At 42.4% G+C, this 25,087-nt stretch overlaps 3 protein-coding genes across 5 annotated transcripts; 2 read left to right on the top strand and 1 right to left on the bottom strand.

Annotated features, from left to right (window-relative positions):
- Nucleotides 1–1,004: 1,004 nt before the first annotated feature.
- On the top strand, nucleotides 1,005–8,648 carry LOC105894502 (protein-glutamine gamma-glutamyltransferase 2-like). Of its 3 annotated transcripts, none has more exons than XM_042705224.1 (13): nucleotides 1,005–1,308; nucleotides 2,385–2,555; nucleotides 2,904–3,143; nucleotides 3,362–3,480; nucleotides 3,581–3,709; nucleotides 3,952–4,129; nucleotides 4,429–4,564; nucleotides 5,127–5,236; nucleotides 5,335–5,577; nucleotides 6,242–6,523; nucleotides 6,836–6,999; nucleotides 7,416–7,549; nucleotides 8,040–8,648. In XM_042705224.1, exons 1-13 carry the CDS (start codon nucleotides 1,299–1,301, stop codon nucleotides 8,239–8,241), a joined length of 2,118 nt encoding a protein of 705 aa, XP_042561158.1. In that variant the 5' UTR covers nucleotides 1,005–1,298; the 3' UTR covers nucleotides 8,242–8,648. The 3 variants fall into 3 exon arrangements, with proteins under 3 accessions (XP_042561158.1, XP_042561159.1, XP_042561160.1); XM_042705225.1 differs by lacking the exon at nucleotides 1,005–1,308 and adding an exon at nucleotides 1,596–1,976; XM_042705226.1 differs by lacking the exon at nucleotides 1,005–1,308 and adding an exon at nucleotides 1,596–1,986.
- Nucleotides 8,649–13,194: 4,546 nt separating this feature from the next.
- LOC122130508 (CDK5 and ABL1 enzyme substrate 1-like) lies at nucleotides 13,195–19,485 on the bottom strand. The gene is made up of 10 exons (XM_042705222.1): nucleotides 19,310–19,485; nucleotides 18,976–19,032; nucleotides 18,754–18,843; nucleotides 18,465–18,542; nucleotides 18,129–18,322; nucleotides 17,625–17,755; nucleotides 17,069–17,209; nucleotides 16,866–16,972; nucleotides 16,555–16,762; nucleotides 13,195–13,446 (listed from the first exon to the last, which is right to left on the bottom strand). Exons 1-10 carry the CDS (start codon nucleotides 19,483–19,485, stop codon nucleotides 13,306–13,308), a joined length of 1,323 nt encoding a protein of 440 aa, XP_042561156.1. The 3' UTR covers nucleotides 13,195–13,305.
- A 3,313-nt stretch (nucleotides 19,486–22,798) lies between these two features.
- LOC122130509 (protein-glutamine gamma-glutamyltransferase 5-like) lies at nucleotides 22,799–25,080 on the top strand (the record flags this gene model as incomplete). The annotated part of the gene is made up of 3 exons (XM_042705227.1): nucleotides 22,799–23,114; nucleotides 24,192–24,362; nucleotides 24,712–25,080. Coding segments are annotated over exons 1-3 (550 nt in total), but the record flags the coding sequence as incomplete, so codon positions are not given.
- Between the last annotated feature and the right edge of the window lie 7 nt (nucleotides 25,081–25,087).

The raw sequence follows: 25,087 nt of genomic DNA, 5'->3' as shown, positions 1-25,087 counted from the left end.
TGATAGCAACTATTTTGAGCTGACCGCAATTATTTTGCATAATTGTTAGAATATTTTCCATAAATCTGTATAAAAACATGGATTTCTTCAGGAGGGACTGCTGAGGATGAAGTGATGCAATGGTTGACTGGACAGTCACACAGGCACCTACTTCTGTCAGAGAGAGAAACTGTAATGATCACTATTCAGTTCGATCACACACGTGTGTGTAACGCATGCCAAACCAGCTATTTTCTTCGTAAGAAAAGTTGAAAAATAAAGTAGTGTTATATTTGGATGACATTTGATCGCTTTTATTGAATATATGTTTATTTTTTACACAAATCAGTAAACAGATGAGCTTAATGAGGTAATATTGACTTAATGATGAATTAACAATTACTATATGAAGAACTTTGTGTGACTTTACATACCGTACTTCAACTCATCAGGTACAGGTAACGATAATTAGCAAAGACTTTTACACTGGAAACAGGGAGTGATGTTTAAAACACTTATGTGGAAATGCCAAAGTTGACTTTCATCCAACCCTGTGTCAAAACTGAGAAAGTATTCATACTAACTGAGAAAAAAGGGCCCATCCCAACCCTGGGCTGCGCTCCTTCTAGAACGCACTGCCCTTAAGCAGGAACAGGATCAGCCTAATGAGGTCATAGTGATGATAGTGATGAATTAACAATTACTATATGAAGAACTTTGTGTGTACATATTTTTCTTGAAATCATCATTGATGAGCTCGATAATTAGCAAAGACTTGCATTTACACTGGACCATGGAGTAATGTTAAAACACTTTTATTGGCTTTCATCCAACCCTGAGTCAAAAGTGAGAAAGTACTGTATTCATACTATCTGAGAAAAAAGGGCCCATCCCAACCCTGGGCTGAGCTCCTCCTAGAATACACTGCCCTAAAGCAGATTAAGATCTATGGGAGGAGAGTTTGTGTGGGTTCTCACTCTCTCTTTCTCTCTATCTGTCTATCTCTGTCTTTCTCTCTGTCTGTCTGTCTGTCTCTCTCTCTCTCTCATAGTCTAGTGTGTGCTATGCAACAGGATGTCACAATAATGTGTATATGTAAATGATGAAATCATGTTTGATTTCCTCAGCAGGGCTGGGCGAGGGGTGTGTACTCTTGTCGGGAAGAAAACCCCTCTGGCATTCCTGGGAACTGAAATACAGGGCATGACAGGGTTTAAATAGGCGACACACACTCTCTCCCTGCAGATTCACACTTGCTGGGACGACTATCTAAACTCCATCACTAGGAGAAGAGAATACTCATCCTCTCAACAGCAACTATGGCGCTTGGTAAGTCCCTTACTTCAGTGGTTCTCAACCAGGGGGCCGGGGCCCACATGGGGGCGCCAGGGAGCTGCAAGGGGGCATTAAGGGGCAAGGGGGCATTAAGATGATGGGAAACTAATTAAAACAGTGAGCCTTAATTATCAAGTGAAATATGCTAACATTTGTATGGAGAACTTTCCTAAATATAAACTCAAAGTCATTTCTATTTAAAATTAGATTAGAATGAGTCTTAAAACATTTGGCATTCATATTTTGTGTTATAAGTGAATTGTGGCACCTATCAACTTTCAAACTCTAGGAAGTATGGAAGCCTGGAAGTATTGATACATTAGTCCTATTACAGAATGTCTCAATTATAAAGTGTTAAACTAACATAAATAATACAAACAAGTTAATATTATACAACAAGCCTTTTACTACCTGTGGATGTATGGGAAAGGGGAAATGGAAATGGAAATTAAGGATTCCGCTTATGATATTTCGGGAAAAGTTGTTTTTTAAAGTTTTTATGGGGTCAAATTAAATAAGCTTGACTAACTGCATTGGACTTTGGAGTGTCTAGGTATCAGTGAAAAATACGAGTTGAATAAAAGTTTATGCGTTAAGAGATGATAGCTTCCTGATTAACAGAAACTAGTGGGGCCGTAACGTTAGCCTATTACTACAGCTAAGTATGTGAAGGTAACTTCTTTATTTAGCCTAACATCAACATCTGAAGGTATTTTAAGATTAAATCTAGGTTAAAGAAGTTGTTCATTCTTGTAGGTTTTAATTTTTTTGATTGAGGTCCTTACTCGTAAATGTGTAACGCGAATGCACACATTTGACATGCCATTGCATCTTACATTGGAACCTGATGTTGTTTTCATTGGGCTAGATCTTAACTGTCGTTCGAAAGGTGGTGGCAGCGGGTAGACATGTACGGGTAAAGGTCTAGGACACCTAAACGGGTCCAGCAGCAGCACTGCTTTTCACCAAAGATTTCAAGGAACGTAGCGCGCTGTCTTTCGTTGTTGTCTAGACGCAAACTTGAATGGTTAAATTCACTTTGATGTATGTTTTGGTATGATTTCTGGTAGAGATAAGCAAGGTCCTGCTCCACGTCAAGGAAAACAATAAGGAGCACCGCACTGATGACGTAAGCGTAAAACGTTTGATGGTGCGCCGTGGCCAGAGCTTCAAAATCACTCTCCACACCAATCGGCAGTTCCAGCCTGATACCGACACGCTCCTTTTTACTGCGGAGACAGGTATGTTTATGTATCATCATTCTTTATGTATCATCATTCTGATCAGTATTGGTATCAGTCACACAAGGAATACAGTGCATTCAGCTTGATCTACATGTGTTGATAGCAATGCCAATTACAATTTCCTCATTCATGTTTTTATCAGTCTTTATGCATCAACATTCAAACTGCCATTGCATAATACAAGTCACACAAATGAGAAATGCAATGTGTATGACTGGACAAAGTGTGATCTTAAAGGCCAAGTCATCCTCTATTTAAAAACCCTACCTACATCATGAATAAACTCTGTCATGAACAGGCAGTAACATCACATTGGCGTTAACAGCAAATATGCTTTCCCTGCAGGACCCAAGCCATCAGAGGAAAAGGGCACGCGTTGCGTGTTTGGTTACCCGAAGTCGACGGGTGCAAAGAAAGCATGGACAGCACTGGTACAGGAGAGTGGCCGATCTTCCATGACCTTGGCCATAAGCAGCCCAGCTGATGCCAGTGTGGGCTCTTACAATCTGTATATGAGGGAAGGGTCACACGCCTCCCCTCAGTCCATCACAAACATGGTGCTCCTCTTTAACCCCTGGTGCACAGGTATGCAATTCCTGAAACACACAAGCACAAACAGACATGCAAGGCTCATATGTAAACAAATGTATGCTGATGTGAGGTGGCCTATACACACAGACAAATGTTACACTTATGCATGCCTACCATTCCCCTGTCGCATTTGTCTGAAAACTTACCGGCCTTGTCTGTATATGTTTGTGCTCTCTGTTTGTATGGATGTGTGTGTGTGTTGATGGATAAAGAGGACTGGGTGCACCTCCCAGAGGAAGCTAAGAGGCAGGAGTATGTGATGGCTGAGCAGGGCATCATCTACAGAGGATCTGCTGACCGCATCGGCCCCCTGGCCTGGAACTTTGGACAGGTACGCTAACAGCACATGTGTGTTTTATGATTTTTGCGAACTAGCCAGTGGGATGCGGTTGTTCATGTGTTTGTGGATGCTGTCTTTGCTGCTCTTTCAGTTTGAGGAGGATATGGTGGACATCTGCATGAAGCTGCTGGACATGAACCCCAAGTGTCTGAGGGACCCTGCTGAGGATTTCTCTGCCCGCTGCAACCCCATCTATGTAGGGAGGGTGGTCAGTGCTATGGTATGCCCTGTTGTTCTCTCCCTCTCTCTCACCCTCTCTCTCTCTCTCTTTGTGAGTTTGGGACATTGTTGTATTGTATTCGTAAAAACGTCTGTGTGGTATTTGTTTCCTTATTTCCTTTAATTCTTGTTTAGTTTGATCAATCTATTTAATTTGACCGGAAAGCACTTTGGTACAACTCCTGTTGTTTTAAAATTTCCTAGACAAAGTTGACTTAACTTGACTTGATTTATTCGCAACAGATCAACGCTAATGATGACCGTGGTATCCTGGCGGGCCGCTGGCAAACACCGTACTCCGGTGGCGTGGCCCCCACCCACTGGAGCAGCAGCGTGGACATCCTGCGGCGCTGGTACAAGAGCCATTACTCGCCCGTGAAGTACGGACAGTGCTGGGTGTTCGCTGGGGTCATGTGCACAGGTGAGAACTGGAACTGTTGTAAACATATTATTTCTATTGTCTAATTTCATGTCTGTGGTACCACTGATGCTGTAATGGTTTGGAAACATTTATTTATCTGCAAGAACTCTAGGGTCACCGTGTAATATCTGATTACTGTTCTTCCTGATGTAAAACAAAGGTTTCTGTATATCACAAGATGAAACAATCTCTTCAATCATAGATCAGTCAGGCTATGATTTAGGCTGTTTCATACTGCTTGGCTACACAGTCAACAGTAAAAATATCGAGGTCTCACTATGTTTCTGTGTGTGTGTCAGTTTTGAGGTGTCTGGGAATCCCATGTCGTGTAGTCAGCAACTTCCAGTCTGCTCACGACACTGATAAAAACCTGACCATCGATGAGTACTACACAGACCACGGGGTTCAGCCTAAGGAGAGCGATGACAGTGTGTGGTGAGTGTCTTACTAGAAATGAATCAGACGAGCTTGTTAATATGTATAGTATATGTAGGTGTTTATGGAGTCTCCTGTTAGTCCCTTTTCGACACTCGGTCGGCCTACCGCCTATTTCTGAAAGACTGCTGCTCAGTTAGATAAGACTGGTGTCCCTTTTACCACTGTTGTCAGACTTACAGAATTGTTCTATATTTCCATTCCATAGCATTAGGGAACATGGTGTTTGTCAGTGCAGAGGGTCAAATGAACGGTTGCTTAGTCGTTACGGGGGCAATAGGGCACTATCACAGGGCCTACCGTTACATGGAACACAGGACACCCCCCCTCCACCCCTCCACCCCCCCGCCTTACTCACAGGGCCCAATGGCCCCCTGTTGGCACACCTCCATGACATTAAAATGATTGACCATAATCCCCTTTTCTCGCAGTTTCTGTCTGTGCCAGTTAGTCACCCCGAGTGTCTGTGCCAGTTAGTATTACCTCAAACTCACTATGTGGAGGAAACCTTTTACTTGCCTGATACAGATGAACTTACTTATGTGTGTGTTTGTGTGTTCAGGAACTTCCACGTGTGGGTAGAGGGATGGATGAAGCGGCCAGACCTCTCTGGGGATTCAACATACGATGGCTGGCAGGTGCTGGACCCCACCCCACAGGAGCAGAGTTCAGGTAACACACACACACACACACACACACACACACACACACACACACACACACACACACACACACACGTACAAGTTACTGAAATCCCTCTTGTCTCTTAGGAGTGTTCTGCTGTGGTCCGTGCCCTGTGAAGGCTGTTCTGGAGGGACACAGCGACCTGAAGTACGACGTGCCGTTCGTCTTCGCTGAAGTCAACGCCGATCAAGTCACCTGGATGCTCATGAGAGACGGCTCAAAGCACAGGCTCCGCACTGTAACTAGTAATGTTGGCCAGAACATCAGCACTAAAGCTGTAGGCGCATACAGACGGGAGGACATCACAGCCAGTTACAAATACCCAGAGGGTGAGGGGAACATCACATACACTGGCTTACACACACCTCACCATCACACACACACTGGCTTACAAAGACCTCACCATCACACACACACTGGCTTACACACACCTCACCATCACACACACACTGGCTTACACAGACCTCACCATCACACACACTGGCTTACACAAGCCTCACCATCACACACACTGGCTTACACAGACCTCACTAGAGGCTGTGGGATATTTTCATATGAATAAGGAATGGATTTACCAGATAACTATGTTACTATATGTGTATTATATGTTATATGTATATATGTTAGTATTATATGTATAGGTTGTTATATGTTTAGCATATTGTATTGTATATTTATCTTGTATATTTAGTAAGGTTATTATATGTTATTACATGTAAATTATGTTCAGAGTACTTGTACAGAGTGTATGTCATGTTATGTTATGTTATATTATGTTTGCTATGTTATGCTATGGTAGGTTGTTGTGTGGTGCCTTGTCCTAAGAATTTCAGTGCCCAGTCTGACCCTGTGTCATTCTGTGCATCTGACAATAAAAGACTTGTAACTTGTAACTTGTAAGAGGCGATAGTGAGTCACTGTAGTGAAAACAGCAAGCAGTGGCCAAAATTATTCCCCTGCCCCGTGCGCTGATCCTGGTGCTCTTCCTCTTAGGTTCTAAGAAGGAGCGTCTGGTGTTTGAGGAAGCCGTGAGGAGAGGAAACGGACACAAGCCCCGCCCTGAGCTGCCACTGAAGCCTACCGTGGTGAAGCTGGAGATCACAGAGGAGAAGGAGCCAATCACGGGACAGGATCTGGAGCTGAGTCTGCTCCTCCATAGTGAGCACTTGCGGGAGTTCAGCGTGCAAATTAACGCTCAGGCCATGAGGTACACAGGTGTGCCCGACAGCCTGGTGTACAGGGCAGAGAAGGATGTCCTGCTGCAGCCCAAGCAGGGTGGGTGTACCGGTGCTCTGGAGAGACCCCAAACTGGAGTTTCTACTGTTTTTTGTTTTTTTTCAAATATAGTAATATATTGTTTACATTTCTGACTCTGAATTACATTTTCCACCTTGGTTTGATACTCATTTTACTTAGTCTTATCGACAGAAATGGCACCTCTTCAGTGTAATAATCTATAATTGAACTATCTATTTAATCTAATCTATTTTACTGTTTATATCTGTGTGTGTGTGTGTGTGTGTGTGTGTGTGTGTGTGTGTGTGTGTGTGTGTGTGTGTGTGTGTGTGTTTGTGCATGTGTGTACAGACCTCAAGATTTCCATCCGGATCCCATTCTCCTTATATGGGACCAAGATGCTGGACAACAGCAGTCTGAAGGTCTCGGCACTGGTGCACGACAAGCAGCACCCAGGAGATGGCTACCTAGCTGTGAAGAACATCGTACCGCAGGAGCCTACAATCACCATCCAGGTTTGTCCACAGTGGTGTTTGCATAGTTCATACTTGAACCAACATCATATTATTATATTTACATGTAATAGACACTAGACGTAATTGACACTTTAGTACTTCATACTGATATACATATATATATATATACAGACACACAGTTGATCTACAGGAACCATCAGTATTGGTGTTGGTAGAAGTATTCAGAGGCTAACTGAATGAGTCACCATCACACTTATACTGACACGATCATAGATCCAGTTCTTAGAGTAGTATACTGCTAGAGAGTATACTATTATATATTCTGTGGATTGTTTTTAATGAATCCTGTCAATGGCCAATAAAGACCTAAAGAGAGATTTGGGAACGTATTGACCCTGAATCCCTTGTATTGTAATGGTGAAAGTATTGATCTAATGAAGTTTGCTTGTTCTTAGGCACCCAGCACATGTCAGCAGTTTACAGAGGTGACGGCGGAGGTCATCTTTGAAAACCCCATATCCAGCACACTCAGAGATGGCGTCCTTACAATAACAGGCAGTGGGCTGTTGAGTCATACCGTGGTGGCCAGGTAACACACACACACACACCCACACACACACAAGTGGAGAAAGAAGTGTCCTTTGGGGAACTTATCCCATTTGAAAAGAGCTCTTGCATTTGAACTGACAGAGAGTGAATGTTCCCTGATGGCATATTTGACCTCTAAGACTGCTCTTTTGTGAGCTGTCTGTCTGTCTGTCTGTCTGTCTGTCTGTCTGTCTGTCTGTCTGTCTGTCTGTCTGTCTGTCTGTCTGTGTGTGTGTGTGTTGTGTGTGTGTGTGTGTGTGTGTGTGTGTGTGTGTGTGTGTGTGTGTGTGTGTGTGTGTGTGTGTGTGTGTGTGTGTGTGTGTGTGAGATGGAGTACAGTTTGTCTTCAGGAAAGCACAGCACAGCTTCTGACAGCTTCTGACATTTAATTTCAGTCATATATCCTTCCCAGTGAAATACTTCAACGAAAACACCTGCATCTCCCACCTTATTGATTGGACATTACAATGTTTGTATTTGTGTGTTCGTAGAATTCCGGTGCTTGAGGCTGATCAGCGCGTGCGTTTTCGGATCCCTTTCACGCCCTACCGAGCCGGTTGCAGGAAGCTGATGGCAGATTTTGACTGCGACACCTTCAGGGACATGAAGGGCAGCTGTAATGTGGAGGTCAAACCCAACCTGGTGGTTAGCCCACCCTACACAACCTTCAACGGGTCCATCTATGGAGCATAAATGGGCAATGGGGGGCTGATAGAACCACATATTGCCCTTTTCCTAAGTGCTTATATTATTTTGTATCGTCTGTATTTTGTATCATGTAACTCACACCCCTGGATTTGCACTCTGTGTTTGTCTCAGTAAGAGCATATAGCTGATTAGATTCTCATTAGCTCATTAGATTCTATCAGTTTACACTGTCCAACACACACACTTACACATACACACACACACACACACACACACACAAACACATACAAACACTCACACATACATTCACAGTGTTAAGTATTCTACAGATTAAAGTGTTAAATAACTTACAGATCTAAGTGTTCAATAGATTTTTCTACCTACGATAGTTTGTTTTGATTTCAAATGATTGTGTCATAAAATCCTGTTCTAATAAACTCGTTCAAACTGTGGCTCACCATGGCTCTGAGGTTTGATGTAAAAAATGTATGTTCTTGTTCTAATACATATATTTAATATCTTGACACCTCTTAGTGTATGAATCTTGGGTTGTTCTCAACACACACACACACACACACACACACACTAGTGTCTCTCAGACAACACACACATACCTGCACAAGTGTTTGGTCTACTACACATTTTTGGAACAGATGCCACTTTAGAAGCTTCTGATGACAACAGAGCTGGTATTACTAATGCAACACTGAAATACACAAACACACACACACACACAGACGTCCTCAAAACGATTCTAATATAAACTCTCCACGTACTACTGCCTTTCTTCAGTCACTCACACACACACTGTCACCATGAATAACCATTAGGTCAGAGAGTTACATTACATTACATTTGGTCATTTAGCAGACGCTTTTATCCAAAGCGACGCACAAAGGAGAAAACAATCAAGCTACGAGCAATAGAGAACTAGTGTAACAATAAATACTACTTTACATAAGTAATAAAAAGCGCAGGAATGTAACTACTGTAAGTGCGAGTGAAGTACTAGTTAGAGGAGATAGCATTAGAGGAAGGATAAGGAGAGGTAGAGGAAGGAAGAGGAAGGGGGAGGCAGTGCAAGTTAGGAAAGGAGGTGCTCTCTGAAGAGTTGGGCCATCAGCACTAAAACTGACTTAGACAGACTTACACACCAGCACACACACTGGCTAACACATACCTCACCAGCACACACACTGGCTAACACATACCTTACCAGCACACACACACTGGCTTACACAGACCTCACCATCACACACACTGGCTAACACAGACCTCACCAGCACACACACTGGTTTAAATAGACTACTGGTTTTAGCACACTTCACGCATACCATTTAATTCTGTTAACTTGATATAATCTAATTGTAAGTGTCCTGAGAAAAGTGTTTTTCTTTTTTTTTCACAAGGGAGAACAATGGCATTCACTCTTCCCCTATGAAGATACACTCTTAACCGCCTGCAATTTACCTAAACAAACAGCATCTTACCAAGTGACCCTTTCTGTGAAGGGCCAGCACTGCCTATGTCTCTAATGTCAATCCATCAGCCATTGCCACACATGCTGTTAGCAAGCTTGTTTGAGGGGTTGAGGAATAAACATACAGTAGTTTCAACTGGCAGATATTCTTGCTACACAAACTGATTGTAGTGCCTCTCCTCCTAGGCTCTCAAAAGGAGAGGCGTGTGTATGAGGAGGCTGTCAGGCGAGGCAAGATGACCATGTGGTGTGGTGTCCTCCTGGCATCGCAGATACCCCAAATGCCTCAGAAGCCTTGCGGGGTGACACTGCAGATCCCAGATACGGGCCTGGCCATCGACGGGAAGGACCTGGAGCTGCGCCTGTCCCTGTCCAGCAAACACTCGGCTCCGCGAGAGCTCAGCGTGCACCTGATCACCCAGGCCATGAGGTACACAGGTGTTCCTGACTGCCAGGTGTGGAGTGATGTGGAGAACGTCAGACTGCAGCCCAGGCAATGTGGGTCTTTACTTACGAGTTACAAAAGTTATGAAAATTGTATATTTTATACACTGGGGTTAAATAAACACACATATGATTCAAAGCACAAATGCCCTCTAATGCCCCAAATCCACTGCCTTCTATATTTGTGCCCACCGTGCCAACCCTACGCTTCCTCTTATTTTAATTTTATTTATTTTTTTACTCTGATCTTCATCATGATATAACGTGATATTAAGAGGTTAGATAAACTATATCTCTGCATAGTTTTATTTTCTATCTTATGTTATGCATTTTATGTATGCTATTTTTATCTTAAATCTTTATGCACTCTATCCCTGTTTTCGTGTTTTTATGTGTTATGTTTATTTGATGTCTATTGTTTTTGTGGATTACTGTGCATATCATTTCTTTGTGCACGTAATTTCTTAGCTGTTAAGCACTTTGAGCTGCATTGTTTTGTATGAAAGGTGCTATACACCAAAAGTCTGTCATCGTAAAAATATTTCTCTTTTAAAATGTTTAACAGTACAGTTTTAAAGGTTTTAAACCAACAAAAAGGATCACTCGTTGATGTTTTGGAACCTGAGATTCTAAAAGTAGTTGTGAGGGTTTCCTCTCTCGACCAGAAGGCGTCGCCCACAGCTAGCGTATCGAACCGTCGGTGCAAAGGCTCACGACTGAGCTTTGGAGAGAGGAAACCAGTTTGGGGTTGCTGATGTGCTTGGGGATAAATTACACCTTTGGGAGGTCCAAACGAAGTTCACGATCCACTCAAAAACTTGAACCTGAGCGAACATCCATCAGACTCGCTCACGGAGCAAGTGATAATATAACGTGAAATGCTCTTTGCTTGGTTCGCTCAGTTCAAACCAGTGACAGCGTCCCACATATGTGAGAGTTGCGTGTGCCGTGATTTGCTGTGCCGTAATTTATGGCACAAAATGGAACACTAAACAGGTGTTGTAATCACCACATTCGTTTATTCATCAATTAGGCCTAAGTAAGATACGTTTAATGTTTAGCCTAAACATCCACATCTGTCATGTTGATGTATTTGTAATGTTCTGTAACTCGCTTTGGACAAAAGTGACTTCCAAACCATAACCATACACAATTCATCATCATCATCATCATCATTATTGTTTAGTGTAGATGATCAGAACTGCATCCTTGGAGGTGTCTCGTTTGTTTAGAAAACTCAAACTGACATTAATGGAACGAGATTGTACGATTTTTATCAGATGACCGCTAGACAATGCGTATTTTATAATTCATTGAATTATTAATTTAGATTTAGTCATTTAGCAGACGCTTTTATCCAAAGCGACTTACATATGTGTGACTTACAATGTATACACATTTTACATTTACACTGATAGCACACTACACATCAGGAGCAATTAGGGGTTCAGTGTCTTGCTCAAGGACGCTTCGACAGGGAATTGAACTAGCGACCTTCTGATTACTAAACGACTTCTCTACCACTGTACCACTGTCGCCCATTTATTGTTCATTTTATAATTAGCGTGCATTCTGAAGTGTTTCATGCCGGTGAGGTAATGACGTGATACAAGGCAATTGTGCCGTCATGTTCTATGACGACGACATAGCGTTCCACAAAGTCTATAAAAGTGTGGTTATTGTTTGTTTGTCATTTACTTTACCAAAATGGATCATCTGAGTGAGAGTGTGAGATCTGAGATGAGTCAGACAATAAGGGTGCAATTGGAAGCAGTTTTCAATGACATGGCAGCAGAAAATGAGCAGAATGAACGGGCAAAGAGAGCAACTATGCAGTCCCTCCTGCAGGACATAGTAGAGATGGAGGCTGTATTGAATGCCGAACGGGAGGAATGGGGAAAAAAGAAAGAAACACTACTGAAAGGAATAGAAGTAGCAAGAAGGGACGAACAATGGAAATGCCAGCTTGAGAAAGACCTAAACTTCTATTGCATCAATAGCGAGAAGGAAGAGTTGGAGCAGGAGAAAGAAAAATGTAAAAAACTTGAATTCGAGAACAATACGCTTCAGGAACTCCTGGAAAAGCAGGACGATGACCATGATGATGCCATGGCTGAAAGGCTGAAAGAGCAAATGAATAAAGACTTGGAGAACTTTGAAAGGATGACGACTGAGAGGGTAGACTTGGTGTTATCAGGAGCCCTGGTTGTTGCCCCTCTGAAACACAAACTACTGACAGAGCTGAAGGTGCAGGCAGAAAAAGAGGTAAATAAATAATTTAGTTTTGCCGTTTGAGGTAAATAAATAAACAAACATTTACACCATCTCTACCCAGACATTCAGTCACACTAGATGCTGCCTACTCGTTCCCCACTTAATTGCTTCCATCTGTACATGTTCTGTGTTTGTGTCCTTCAGGTGTCTTCTCTTCAGGCGGTCTGTGACACAGAGGTGATACTAAACCCAATCACGGCCATGATAGAGCAAGAGATTGAACAAAGTATGAAAGAACTTCGCACCAAAATGTATACGAAGGAGGAGAAACTAAGGGATACACAATTGACGGAGAGATGGAAACTGGACAAAAAGATGAGCAAACAACTGGAGAAAATCCAGGCAAAGGAGAGAAAGCTGGAAAAGGAAAGAGAGAAGAAAGCAAATAAAGAGGAATTAGCCAGAGAAAAGAAGGAGCGCAAAGCCATGCAACCAGTGCCAGAAAGCAGAAGAACATGGTTCAATTTCTATGGAATCATTTTCTGAAGGAAATATGAATTCCTCCTGAGTAGCCTAAAGAAAACGATCCTTGTGTTTGATGAGGATTAAATGGGGGAGACTGAAAGGGATTGAGAAACATACTGAAAACACTCCACTTCAATAAATAATAAGGAAGTGGAAGCATTGACTTTTAATCTCAGTCTCAATAACTTGACGGCAATAAATGTAATTTTTATTCCCTCCACTACCAAGCCAATTGTTGTTTGTTATTTAAGTTATTTTGAAGTGTCTAACTTGTGTGAAGGATAGGAGAAGGTAGTTTATTGTATAACATTTAAACTACAAGGCCATCTCCAGTGTTAAGTCCATAGATTGCCGGGTGGTCTGTAGTGGTTTCTGATGCCATCCAGTCTCTAAAGTCAAGCACCCCTGCCTATGTAGTGGTTGGTAGTGTGATGTTCCTTCCTGGGTCAGGTGGTCTGCAGCAGGCGTCTGCAGTGTGGCAGCAGCTCATGGTCGGGCAGGTGCAGGTTAAATTCCAGCGCCACCAGCACAGGAAACTCAAATGCCAGCAACTCCCTCCTGCTCAGCCTCAAACGCTCCTCTAGCCTCTAGGGCACATACAGTGTGAGGGATACTCAGCATTATAAACACACACACACACACACACACACACAAACACACACACACACACACACACACACACACAAAGTCATACACACATACAAAACATACACATTCCGATTACTTTAAATCTTGATGAGTAAGAAATCAGAGAGGTTGCGAAGACTGTGTCTTCTACCATGCTCTTGAATGTTCTACCATGCTCTTGAAAGGAACCTCCTGATCAGAAATGCCTGAAGTGCGTGCTGAATTTGACCATCCAAATTGACAGCCCTTTTAATGGTTTGAATGTTTTATGTAATTACCTACAGATTTGCATTACACCCACACAAACATAACTGTTCATTATAATTATTCAATTCCCATGGCTCTTGACAAGGACTCTTCCTTCTACTGCTCAATTAAATCCACTATCACTACTGCCATCACAGTTGGTGCAATTCTTTGGGATTTGTCATTAGGGATTTTTATGGGATCTCTACAACAGGGGTTCTCAAACTTTTTGGGGCCAGGGACCCCTCAAAGGGTAGAACATTTTTCGAGGACCCCCTCATAATCGCATCCCAAATTAAACCATATAGGCTTATAGCTATTTGTAATGTTTTACTCTAAAATCATATAGTACTAATATTACAAGAGTTTTAGATTGTATTACCATTGTATTACAATTGGCATTACTTGACAGTATGTAGGATATATTTGTAAATATTTTTTTGGAAAATGTGCTGAGAAGCTAAATAATGTTTACCTTACATAAAAACCAAATATTGATGGAATACATTTTTTTATCAAAGCAGATTGTAGGGTTTTCCAATACAACTCAGATTGTAGGGTTTTCCAACGGAGATGATTCTGAAGATTTATTTTTAACAAAGACATTAACAAACATGAAATATTCACCTAATGTTATCAAAAACTGGTATCCCAGACTGACACTCCGTACAAATCTCTGTACAAAAAATATGATAAACTCTTTTCAGTGGTGGTGTTGTGTGTGTGTGTGTGTGTCATCAATGAGAAGGGTGTTCCTGTCTCTCAGCACATAGTTTGTCCAGTGCAGTTTATTTACCCGGTCTTGTTGTCACTGAACGATGGCAACCTTTGGAAACCAGAAATCTGCAGTTGTTTTATGGCTGATGTGATGGGCACTTGTCTGTATTAGCGTTGTCACGAACACTTAACAAATGGCATTTATATTAGTATTAGCCTCCAGCAAGATACTAATGAAAACAACATGGTGACATCACTGCATTGATTATACACGTATAGCGTTTTCTTTCTAGAGGTTAATTTTGACAATGAACTGGGCTACGTTCTTGCAGCCAAATTGAAAGCTAGATCAACGTCTCAGGGCTCTCAAGTGTCACGCATTGAGCGTGACAGTCACTCATTTCGGTCTTTACTCACGCACTCCCGCCACACATCGTATTTCTCACGCTGAAAAAAACCTCTAGGCTATTTAATGTGCCGCAGCGCGCAAACATGACCTGGTCGCGCTGCCCTCACCATGGAGGAATCAAGCACGTCTCCCCGAATCCCCTGGAGTTCTGCCGTGAGGTGCCACTTATCAGCCAATCAAAAAAAAAAATGGGCTACACAATAGCCAATCCGAGAAAATACATCTGTTGTATCTGGGTAAGATTTAATCCAGCAACCAATGAAAATAAAGCATCCTGAAATTGCGCGCGATTGATCTTTCGAAAGTTTCGTTCGTTCACCTGAGGAAACCACTGGAGCTCCGAGCATCAGTCTTCTACAAAGAGTAAGTCGTCTCCTGTTTTAATGTTACAACAAATTCACAATGGTTTGACACAAGCAATGACAACTTGACTGCAGTTAGAGAATATTTCCCAGATGATTAGCATCAGTTTTTAATGAGTGTTTGTAGCCAACACAGTTTGCCTTTTCACTATAGCTTTGACTCCGAACTTCGTTAATAGGCTATAATAAATTCGAGCAGGCCTATTAAATATATATATATAGCCTATAATTCGAACGAATATTAGGCAGCCCTTAATATTCAATTATGTTATGGGCATTATTTTTTGTAAATGTGTTTGCTTGCTTGAACATTCTATTCAGATTCCGAGGCTTTTTCACGCCTGGTGAAGTTGTGAATCGCGAGCTCATTAGACATACTAGCATGTTATAAATATCCTGGCCATGGATGCATTAATCATTGCATCTGTCTTTCAAAGATGTCAGGTAAAAAACAAATAAGCAAATAAGCATATGTCACTCTTGCCTGTCTTCAAAACTTGAGAGCCCTGACGTCTTAAACGAGAATAGCTACATGCAATAGGGCTAACCTATCTTTAAAAAAGGGCCTTCTGCAACGATAAACACGACCCGTACTGATGGAAGATTAAATGCATCACTTGCAGATTATGGCAGTTAACATTACTAGCATGAAAAGTGCGGTTTAGTTACGTTAACCACACTGCATTATGATCATTGTACTACGCATAGTCAAAATTCTGTGATGGGGAAAATCGCTTGTCGCTAAACTACTACTACTACTAAGGCTACTCGTGTTAGGCTGTAGGCTATATGGGTGACCTTGGGGGTGTTCATGTTTTTAATCACATTTGCTAACCTGTCGTTCTTTGAACTCTCTAAAAAGTTCGGGGTGTCTGTCTGAGAGGTCCTTAGCCATATTTGACGTGTTACCTCCCTTTGCCTGAGTGGCTTTGAAGCATGTTTTACAGACGGGTCTCTGTGTCGATGGGCTTTCCTTCACAGTCTGCTTCGTTTCCGAAGTACTTCCAGATCTCACTTATTTTTTTAAAACAAGCCGAGGACGGTCGGCCAGAGCTCCTGCACATGAGGCCATGTCTCCCCTGAGATCACTCGCTGTGAGTGAAGGCTGTCTGTTGCATGTGTGAGAGTTGGGCAGCCCCGCCCTTGCAGTCAATGCGTGCAGGCAGCATGACAGGGAGCGGAACAGTGAGTGCGCTCTGATTGCGTGCTATTTTAATGAAGTAACTATACTTATACCTTTCAAAACTTGTCTAGTATCCGTACATAAGTACCGCGGACCCCAGTTTGAGAACCACTGCTCTACAACAGTCACACACTATCACATGGGTACTCACATCGAGCAGCTGTCTGACCTCGAACCTTTTGAGGTCACTGCCCATCTTGGCAGCCAGGAGGATGCAGGCACCCGCACAGAGTTTGCGGTTCTGCTTGTCCACCTTGCCTCTGAGGGCCAGCTTTTCAAAGTACACGAAGGCCATGGCCACTGTAGGCTCCTCATATCCACAGTCCTCTTGAGCCACCTTACGGATCTCTTTCTTCAGACTGTGAATGTTAGAAGGCAGAGAGAAAAACAATATTCTGACCGATCAGAAATGAGGCAGTTCAATTGTCAACATTCTAACAACATTATAGCAAATTCAAGCACCTCCGGATTTTGCTGAGGGTCAGTCGAATGTGTGGAAACTTCTCCCTGAAAGTCTTATTCATATCTCTCTTCAGATCACTGGGTTTGGTATACTCAATGACAGTAGTCTGAGAGAAGAGGGGGAAAGACAGATTGGCATTGTTTGATTGCTGTGCTTCCTTCATCATTTTCAGTCTAGGCTCATTGTACAACAAACAACATACCATGTAAGAACGGAAGACAAGCACACGTTTGTGTTTGCCACATGGCCAAAGGGGATCATCCAAGAGGTTTGGGTCATAGTTCCTGCAGTCTCTACTATCAGCTCCTGCTAAATGAATGAGCACAACATAAACAGAAGGCTCCTGGTCATTGGAGATGAGCACAAGAGTCATATGCATCTGCTTCCATTGTGTATTTTGATCCAGTTAATGGTGTACACACATTTAGAAAATAAAATGTTTGTCTCCATTTAAGACTAATATGCTAAAATATGCCAGAACGCTAGATAATATGCCAAAAGCCATGTCCTTAAAATCAGACTGCTCTTAACAGGACTTTGTAAGACTCCTGAGGCCAGGTAATGCTTCTCTCACCTGTGTGTGTGAATACTCATGTCATTCTGACCGTACTGAGTAAGCTCCTCACCTGTGTGTGTGAATACTCATGTAATTCTGACCGTACTGAGTAAGCTCCTCACCTGTGTGTGTGAATACTCATGTAATTCTGACTGTACTGAGTAAGCTCCTCACCTGTCTTCCCCTTACGGTGGGCGCTGACACTCTTGATTGGGTGGAAACCATGGAAACCACAGGGAGCAGGAGGGTAGACGGGCCCTGAGGAGCTCTGCTGCTTGACGGGACAGTGTCTGCTCAGGGCATGAGTGGGATACAACAGCTGGGTGTATGAAACTGTCTGGAGGGATACATCAAACACAAGCACTCAGCATTCAGTAGTCAGGACTCTAATGGACTGGTCTGCTGATGATGCTGTTTGGTTTAAGAGTTTACGTCTGAAACTAGCAAGTTAACTTGAAAAAAAAGCCAACAAACTTACTCTGCAAACAAACATCTCAAGTGGAAATAATGAAAGATAGCCAACTTGCTAACTGATGTGTTTGTGATGTATTTGCTGTTACATTTTCACAGGGTTTCTGACCCAGCTCACAAAACTATATAGTGAATAACATAGGCAGCTAAATGTAACAAATGTGTTTATCTCTCCTTCACATGACCATATACAGTACAACCCAAATACAACCTACAACCTAACATAAAAACCTACCTACAAAAACATACCTTAAAATGGTACAAAAAACCCTACATAATGTGGCTTGAACTACAATGAACAGAGATGAACAGGTCTTTAGACTGACCTTTCCTTTAGTACCAAGCTCAACACCTTCCAGGCCGATCACCATCTCTTTTGTGGCCATAGCTCCAGATGGTTGCTGATGTCCACTCTCCAGTGTCACATCCCTGCACAGCACACAATGACTGATATCACATGTCACATGTAAACTGAATATAATGTCTGTATGTCTCTTTACCTACACATCGATTCACATTGGTATAAGATATACATTACAAAAAGCAGACAGTATAATGAAAGAAAACGTACCCAATATGGCTGTAGTCTCGGTAAGGTATGAGAGAAAACACCCGACAAAGAGCTCGTCTGACAGTTATCAGAATTATCCTGTGATGGAAAAACATCAGTTACAACCAAGATGTTACTATTATTGTACTGTCAATGGTATAAGACATAGATTACAAATCCTTCTTCCATCACAGCTCAGTATCCCACTGTGGATGGTAGGTGACACCTCCCTGCAAGTGCTCACATATTCTACCATCTTCACTTTGATTAGCTACTAAGAGAGTGTCCATGGTGTATGTGTGCAAAGTACCTGCCGTCACTTGTGTCATGCTGTCGCAGGTTTTTTATGAAATGGACCCTTTTACTGCTTTTTGGTCGAGGAAAGCTTGATGAATTAAATCTGAACAGAAAAAATGTTTATCTTGACATTACATTTCTCACCGCATACAAAATTCTAGCATGTGGCTTGACGGTAAGCATACAAAATATGATGAAAGTCTTTTATGTGTGTTAAATGCAGCGCCTGAATTACCTGCGGAGGGGAGCATTCTCCTCAATGTCCGGCAGGGTCTCAAACCGGATTTTGCGCCTGAGAAAGATGCTTTGATTAGTTCCATATTGGTGTCATTCAGACGACAAACACAATAAGTAATGATTCCTTTTTTAAAACTTAACTCTGATGATGAATTACATGAATTCTATAATCAGTTATGTATGATATGTGTCTATCTAAAGGTTACCTTGTCCGCTGTAACTCCTGGGAGGCGTTGCCTGGCTGTCTGAGGAACTATGTGTTTGCTTTTTGGGGGAGCCAGAAAGTTCTCTCTGAGGTGCTGGGGTGAGTCCTCCCTATGGCAGCATCAGACGGAGGATGACGATGAAGAAGACTGCTTATGTCAGATGCAGCCTGTGCTTCAGAGTCCATAGACTCCTGATCTACTGGCAGGCTTGTTGGTACACTATCACTCCAAGTCTGGTCCTCTGCTCCAGAACTGTGGACTATTGCAGTTGTAATGCTGCTGTACTGCTGATGTGTCGTCATGGCAACTTCACTCCCCGCCTCAGCACCCAAAAAGCCCTCCCTAAAACCCTGTGGTGGTTGGCCATCCAGAGAGATGTTCCTCAGGAAGTAAAGAGCAGCCTGTCTTGTGCGCTGGTCCATAGCTGGTGCAAACGAGTCCCTTTATCTGTGTAGCGGGGTGTCTGGCAGGGCTGCTAGAGGGTATTTGTATAGCGGGGTGTCTAGTGTGCATGGCTGTGAATGGCAGGTCTTGAACGCCTCAAGTGGTCCTGATACACAGCTGACAGGACTAGGCTGTTTAAGCTCTCTGTTACTTTCTAGATCTAAGGGGCACCATCAATAGAGAGCTTGTCTGACTGTTCAACACTTTACTTAATGCTGTCCTATACTGGGACTTTATTCAATTACCTTAGCTGCTAAGATATTTCTAGGATTGTGAAATAAATCTCTAGTTTTGTCCAATGCACTTGGTGGAACTGTCATTGTCGTGAGTGTGTTGTGCATGTGTGTTTATGTGTGTGTGTGTGTGTGTGTGTGTGTGTGTGTGTGTGTGTGTGTGTGTGTGTGTGTGTGTGTGTGTTTGTGGGTGTGTGGAACTGTCATTGTCGTGACTCGTGAGTATGTTGTGCGTGTGTGTGTGTGTGTGTGTATGTGTGTGTGTTGATCGCCCACCAAGCAGTTCGACTCGCAGCTGCGCACGTGGTACTGCGAGAGTCACGCCCAGAGGTGCAACGCTGAGCTAGGAGGCCGGGAGGCACGCGTCAGGGCAAAGAGCGCCTTCAACACGAGGAGCAGTACCTCTCCACACCACACGGTGTCACCACCCACACATGACACCAGCACGGCACCACAAGCAGCGGTAACTACCAGCAACAGAGGGGGGAGAGCCAGGAGAAAAGTATGGGGAGATGAGTGATTAGGACCTCTGAGGAGAACAGGTATAGTCTGTAATAAGGATAATCTTCCTGAGACAAAAAAAGTCATACAAAAAATATTTAGATTTAATTATTAAATTCAGTGTCAGATTTAGGTTTGATTTGTGTAATTATGTGAATGAGAGTCCATATATCTGGTATAAAGATGTACTACTGCAGTTTGAATTGTGATGCTTTTTATTATTTTGTAATGTATGAGTTTCATACCACTACACACTACTGCCAGGTTATATGCTCCTGAGAATCAAACACAGGCCAACACCATGTTCTACCACACAAGCTGATTTACTGATGGGTTGATAAAGTGTCTCAAGGGGGTACCAAATACCATTTAAACTAACGATGAGAGGTTACCATGTATAAATGAACATAAACCTAGAAAAATTCCTCCCCAGTTTGATCCGTGTTGTGTCACTCTTTCGATGTTTGGGGCTATGGAAGGGGCTGAGACGTAGCTCTCCAAGCTTCCTATCACCCATTCCTCTCCTCACGGCCTCCTCAAACACCAGACGCTCCTTCTTAGACTCTAAGAGGAAGAACACCAATCAGCACACGGAGGAACTAATTCAGTTCGGCCGGAGTAAAACTGATCTTTAATTTCAAGATTTCAGAAGCTTCATACCTTTTTAGAAACCCTATAGGTTAATATATGAAAATGTCACGCCTGCTCCCCGCCCAATCCCCTTAACCAGAATTGATTCAATTGTTATTGCCCTGTTTAAAATCTGTGTTTATCGTAGTGTGTGTTGTGCCCCTCTCATCCTCTGGGTATCTGTAGCTGGCTGTGATGTTCTCCTGTCTGCCTCTGCCCACGGTCTCAGTGCTGATGTTCTGGCTAATCTGAGCCGTGTCAGTAGAGCCTCTGCTTTAAGCCGTCTTTCGTGAGCATCCAGAACACATGATCTGCATTCAGTGCAGCGATGACAAATGGCATTTCATTCTTCAGGTTGGTGTGTCCCTCCAGAACAGCCTTCAGAGAGTACGGTGGGTCACAGCATGTGTATCTATAACCAACATTTCTATTAAATTCTTTATGTTTATAATATAATACAGAACGGAAGTGCAGCAGTCCTCCAGCACAAACCCTTTCACCTTATCGTAACAATCTCATTCCGAGTGGTTGCTGAGATACTCATGAACTGTCAGTCATGAACACACAGGTCAAGTTGAGAGAGGTAGAGGAGAAGTTACTCAAGCAATTCACTTCACAGATTCAACAAATAAGAAAATTAAGCTGTCTGACATTATGATTATGACTATCAGTTTACTATCAGACTACTCATCTGTAACAGTCACTGACATTGACTGAAACTGTAAGTTGTTTATATATCTGTAGTGTGGGCAGGTCCTCCACAAGTTCAGATGTGCACAGTATCACAGTATGTCGATCAATTATTACATAATCGTCTGATAGCAACTATTTTGAGCTGACCGCAATTATTTTGCATAATTGTTAGAATATTTTCCATAAATCTGTATAAAAACATGGATTTCTTCAGGAGGGACTGCTGAGGATGAAGTGATGCAATGGTTGACTGGACAGTCACACAGGCACCTACTTCTGTCAGAGAGAGAAACTGTAATGATCACTATTCAGTTCGATCACACACGTGTGTGTAACGCATGCCAAACCAGCTATTTTCTTCGTAAGAAAAGTTGAAAAATAAAGTAGTGTTATATTTGGATGACATTTGATCGCTTTTATTGAATATATGTTTATTTTTTACACAAATCAGTAAACAGATGAGCTTAATGAGGTAATATTGACTTAATGATGAATTAACAATTACTATATGAAGAACTTTGTGTGACTTTACATACCGTACTTCAACTCATCAGGTACAGGTAACGATAATTAGCAAAGACTTTTACACTGGAAACAGGGAGTGATGTTTAAAACACTTATGTGGAAATGCCAAAGTTGACTTTCATCCAACCCTGTGTCAAACTGAGAAAGTATTCATACTAACTGAGAAAAAAGGGCCCATCCCAACCCTGGGCTGCGCTCCTTCTAGAACGCACTGCCCTTAAGCAGGAACAGGATCAGCCTAATGAGGTCATAGTGATGATAGTGATGAATTAACAATTACTATATGAAGAACTTTGTGTGTACATATTTTTCTTGAAATCATCATTGATGAGCTCGATAATTAGCAAAGACTTGCATTTACACTGGACCATGGAGTAATGTTAAAACACTTTTATTGGCTTTCATCCAACCCTGAGTCAAAAGTGAGAAAGTACTGTATTCATACTATCTGAGAAAAAAGGGCCCATCCCAACCCTGGGCTGAGCTCCTCCTAGAATACACTGCCCTAAAGCAGATTAAGATCTATGGGAGGAGAGTTTGTGTGGGTTCTCACTCTCTCTTTCTCTCTATCTGTCTATCTCTGTCTTTCTCTCTGTCTGTCTGTCTGTCTCTCTCTCTCTCTCATAGTCTAGTGTGTGCTATGCAACAGGATGTCACAATAATGTGTATATGTAAATGATGAAATCATGTTTGATTTCCTCAGCAGGGCTGGGCGAGGGGTGTGTACTCTTGTCGGGAAGAAAACCCCTCTGGCATTCCTGGGAACTGAAATACAGGGCATGACAGGGTTTAAATAGGCGACACACACTCTCTCCCTGCAGATTCACACTTGCTGGGACGACTATCTAAACTCCATCACTAGGAGAAGAGAATACTCATCCTCTCAACAGCAACTATGGCGCTTGGTAAGTCCCTTACTTCAGTGGTTCTCAACCAGGGGGCCGGGGCCCACATGGGGGCGCCAGGGAGCTGCAAGGGGGCATTAAGGGGCAAGGGGGCATTAAGATGATGGGAAACTAATTAAAACAGTGAGCCTTAATTATCAAGTGAAATATGCTAACATTTGTATGGAGAACTTTCCTAAATATAAACTCAAAGTCATTTCTATTTAAAATTAGATTAGAATGAGTCTTAAAACATTTGGCATTCATATTTTGTGTTATAAGTGAATTGTGGCACCTATCAACTTTCAAACTCTAGGAAGTATGGAAGCCTGGAAGTATTGATACATTAGTCCTATTACAGAATGTCTCAATTATAAAGTGTTAAACTAACATAAATAATACAAACAAGTTAATATTATACAACAAGCCTTTTACTACCTGTGGATGTATGGGAAAGGGGAAATGGAAATGGAAATTAAGGATTCCGCTTATGATATTTCGGGAAAAGTTGTTTTTTAAAGTTTTTATGGGGTCAAATTAAATAAGCTTGACTAACTGCATTGGACTTTGGAGTGTCTAGGTATCAGTGAAAAATACGAGTTGAATAAAAGTTTATGCGTTAAGAGATGATAGCTTCCTGATTAACAGAAACTAGTGGGGCCGTAACGTTAGCCTATTACTACAGCTAAGTATGTGAAGGTAACTTCTTTATTTAGCCTAACATCAACATCTGAAGGTATTTTAAGATTAAATCTAGGTTAAAGAAGTTGTTCATTCTTGTAGGTTTTAATTTTTTTGATTGAGGTCCTTACTCGTAAATGTGTAACGCGAATGCACACATTTGACATGCCATTGCATCTTACATTGGAACCTGATGTTGTTTTCATTGGGCTAGATCTTAACTGTCGTTCGAAAGGTGGTGGCAGCGGGTAGACATGTACGGGTAAAGGTCTAGGACACCTAAACGGGTCCAGCAGCAGCCACTGCTTTTCACCAAAGATTTCAAGGAACGTAGCGCGCTGTCTTTCGTTGTTGTCTAGACGCAAACTTGAATGGTTAAATTCACTTTGATGTATGTTTTGGTATGATTTCTGGTAGAGATAAGCAAGGTCCTGCTCCACGTCAAGGAAAACAATAAGGAGCACCGCACTGATGACGTAAGCGTAAAACGTTTGATGGTGCGCCGTGGCCAGAGCTTCAAAATCACTCTCCACACCAATCGGCAGTTCCAGCCTGATACCGACACGCTCCTTTTTACTGCGGAGACAGGTATGTTTATGTATCATCATTCTTTATGTATCATCATTCTGATCAGTATTGGTATCAGTCACACAAGGAATACAGTGCATTCAGCTTGATCTACATGTGTTGATAGCAATGCCAATTACAATTTCCTCATTCATGTTTTTATCAGTCTTTATGCATCAACATTCAAACTGCCATTGCATAATACAAGTCACACAAATGAGAAATGCAATGTGTATGACTGGACAAAGTGTGATCTTAAGGCCAAGTCATCCTCTATTTAAAAACCCTACCTACATCATTGAATAAACTCTGTCCATGAACAGGCAGTAACATCACATTGGCGTTAACAGCAAATATGCTTTCCCTGCAGGACCCAAGCCATCAGAGGAAAAGGGCACGCGTTGCGTGTTTGGTTACCCGAAGTCGACGGGTGCAAAGAAAGCATGGACAGCACTGGTACAGGAGAGTGGCCGATCTTCCATGACCTTGGCCATAAGCAGCCCAGCTGATGCCAGTGTGGGCTCTTACAATCTGTATATGAGGGAAGGGTCACACGCCTCCCCTCAGTCCATCACAAACATGGTGCTCCTCTTTAACCCCTGGTGCACAGGTATGCAATTCCTGAAACACACAAGCACAAACAGACATGCAAGGCTCATATGTAAACAAATGTATGCTGATGTGAGGTGGCCTATACACACAGACAAATGTTACACTTATGCATGCCTACCATTCCCCTGTCGCAT

The sequence above is a fragment of the Clupea harengus genome, unplaced genomic scaffold (genome assembly GCF_900700415.2).
Source record: "Clupea harengus unplaced genomic scaffold, Ch_v2.0.2, whole genome shotgun sequence".
Classification (NCBI taxonomy): domain Eukaryota; kingdom Metazoa; phylum Chordata; class Actinopteri; order Clupeiformes; family Clupeidae; genus Clupea; species Clupea harengus.
Note: the sequence above shows the minus strand (reverse complement) of the source record. Positions and strands in the feature narration are given on the sequence as shown.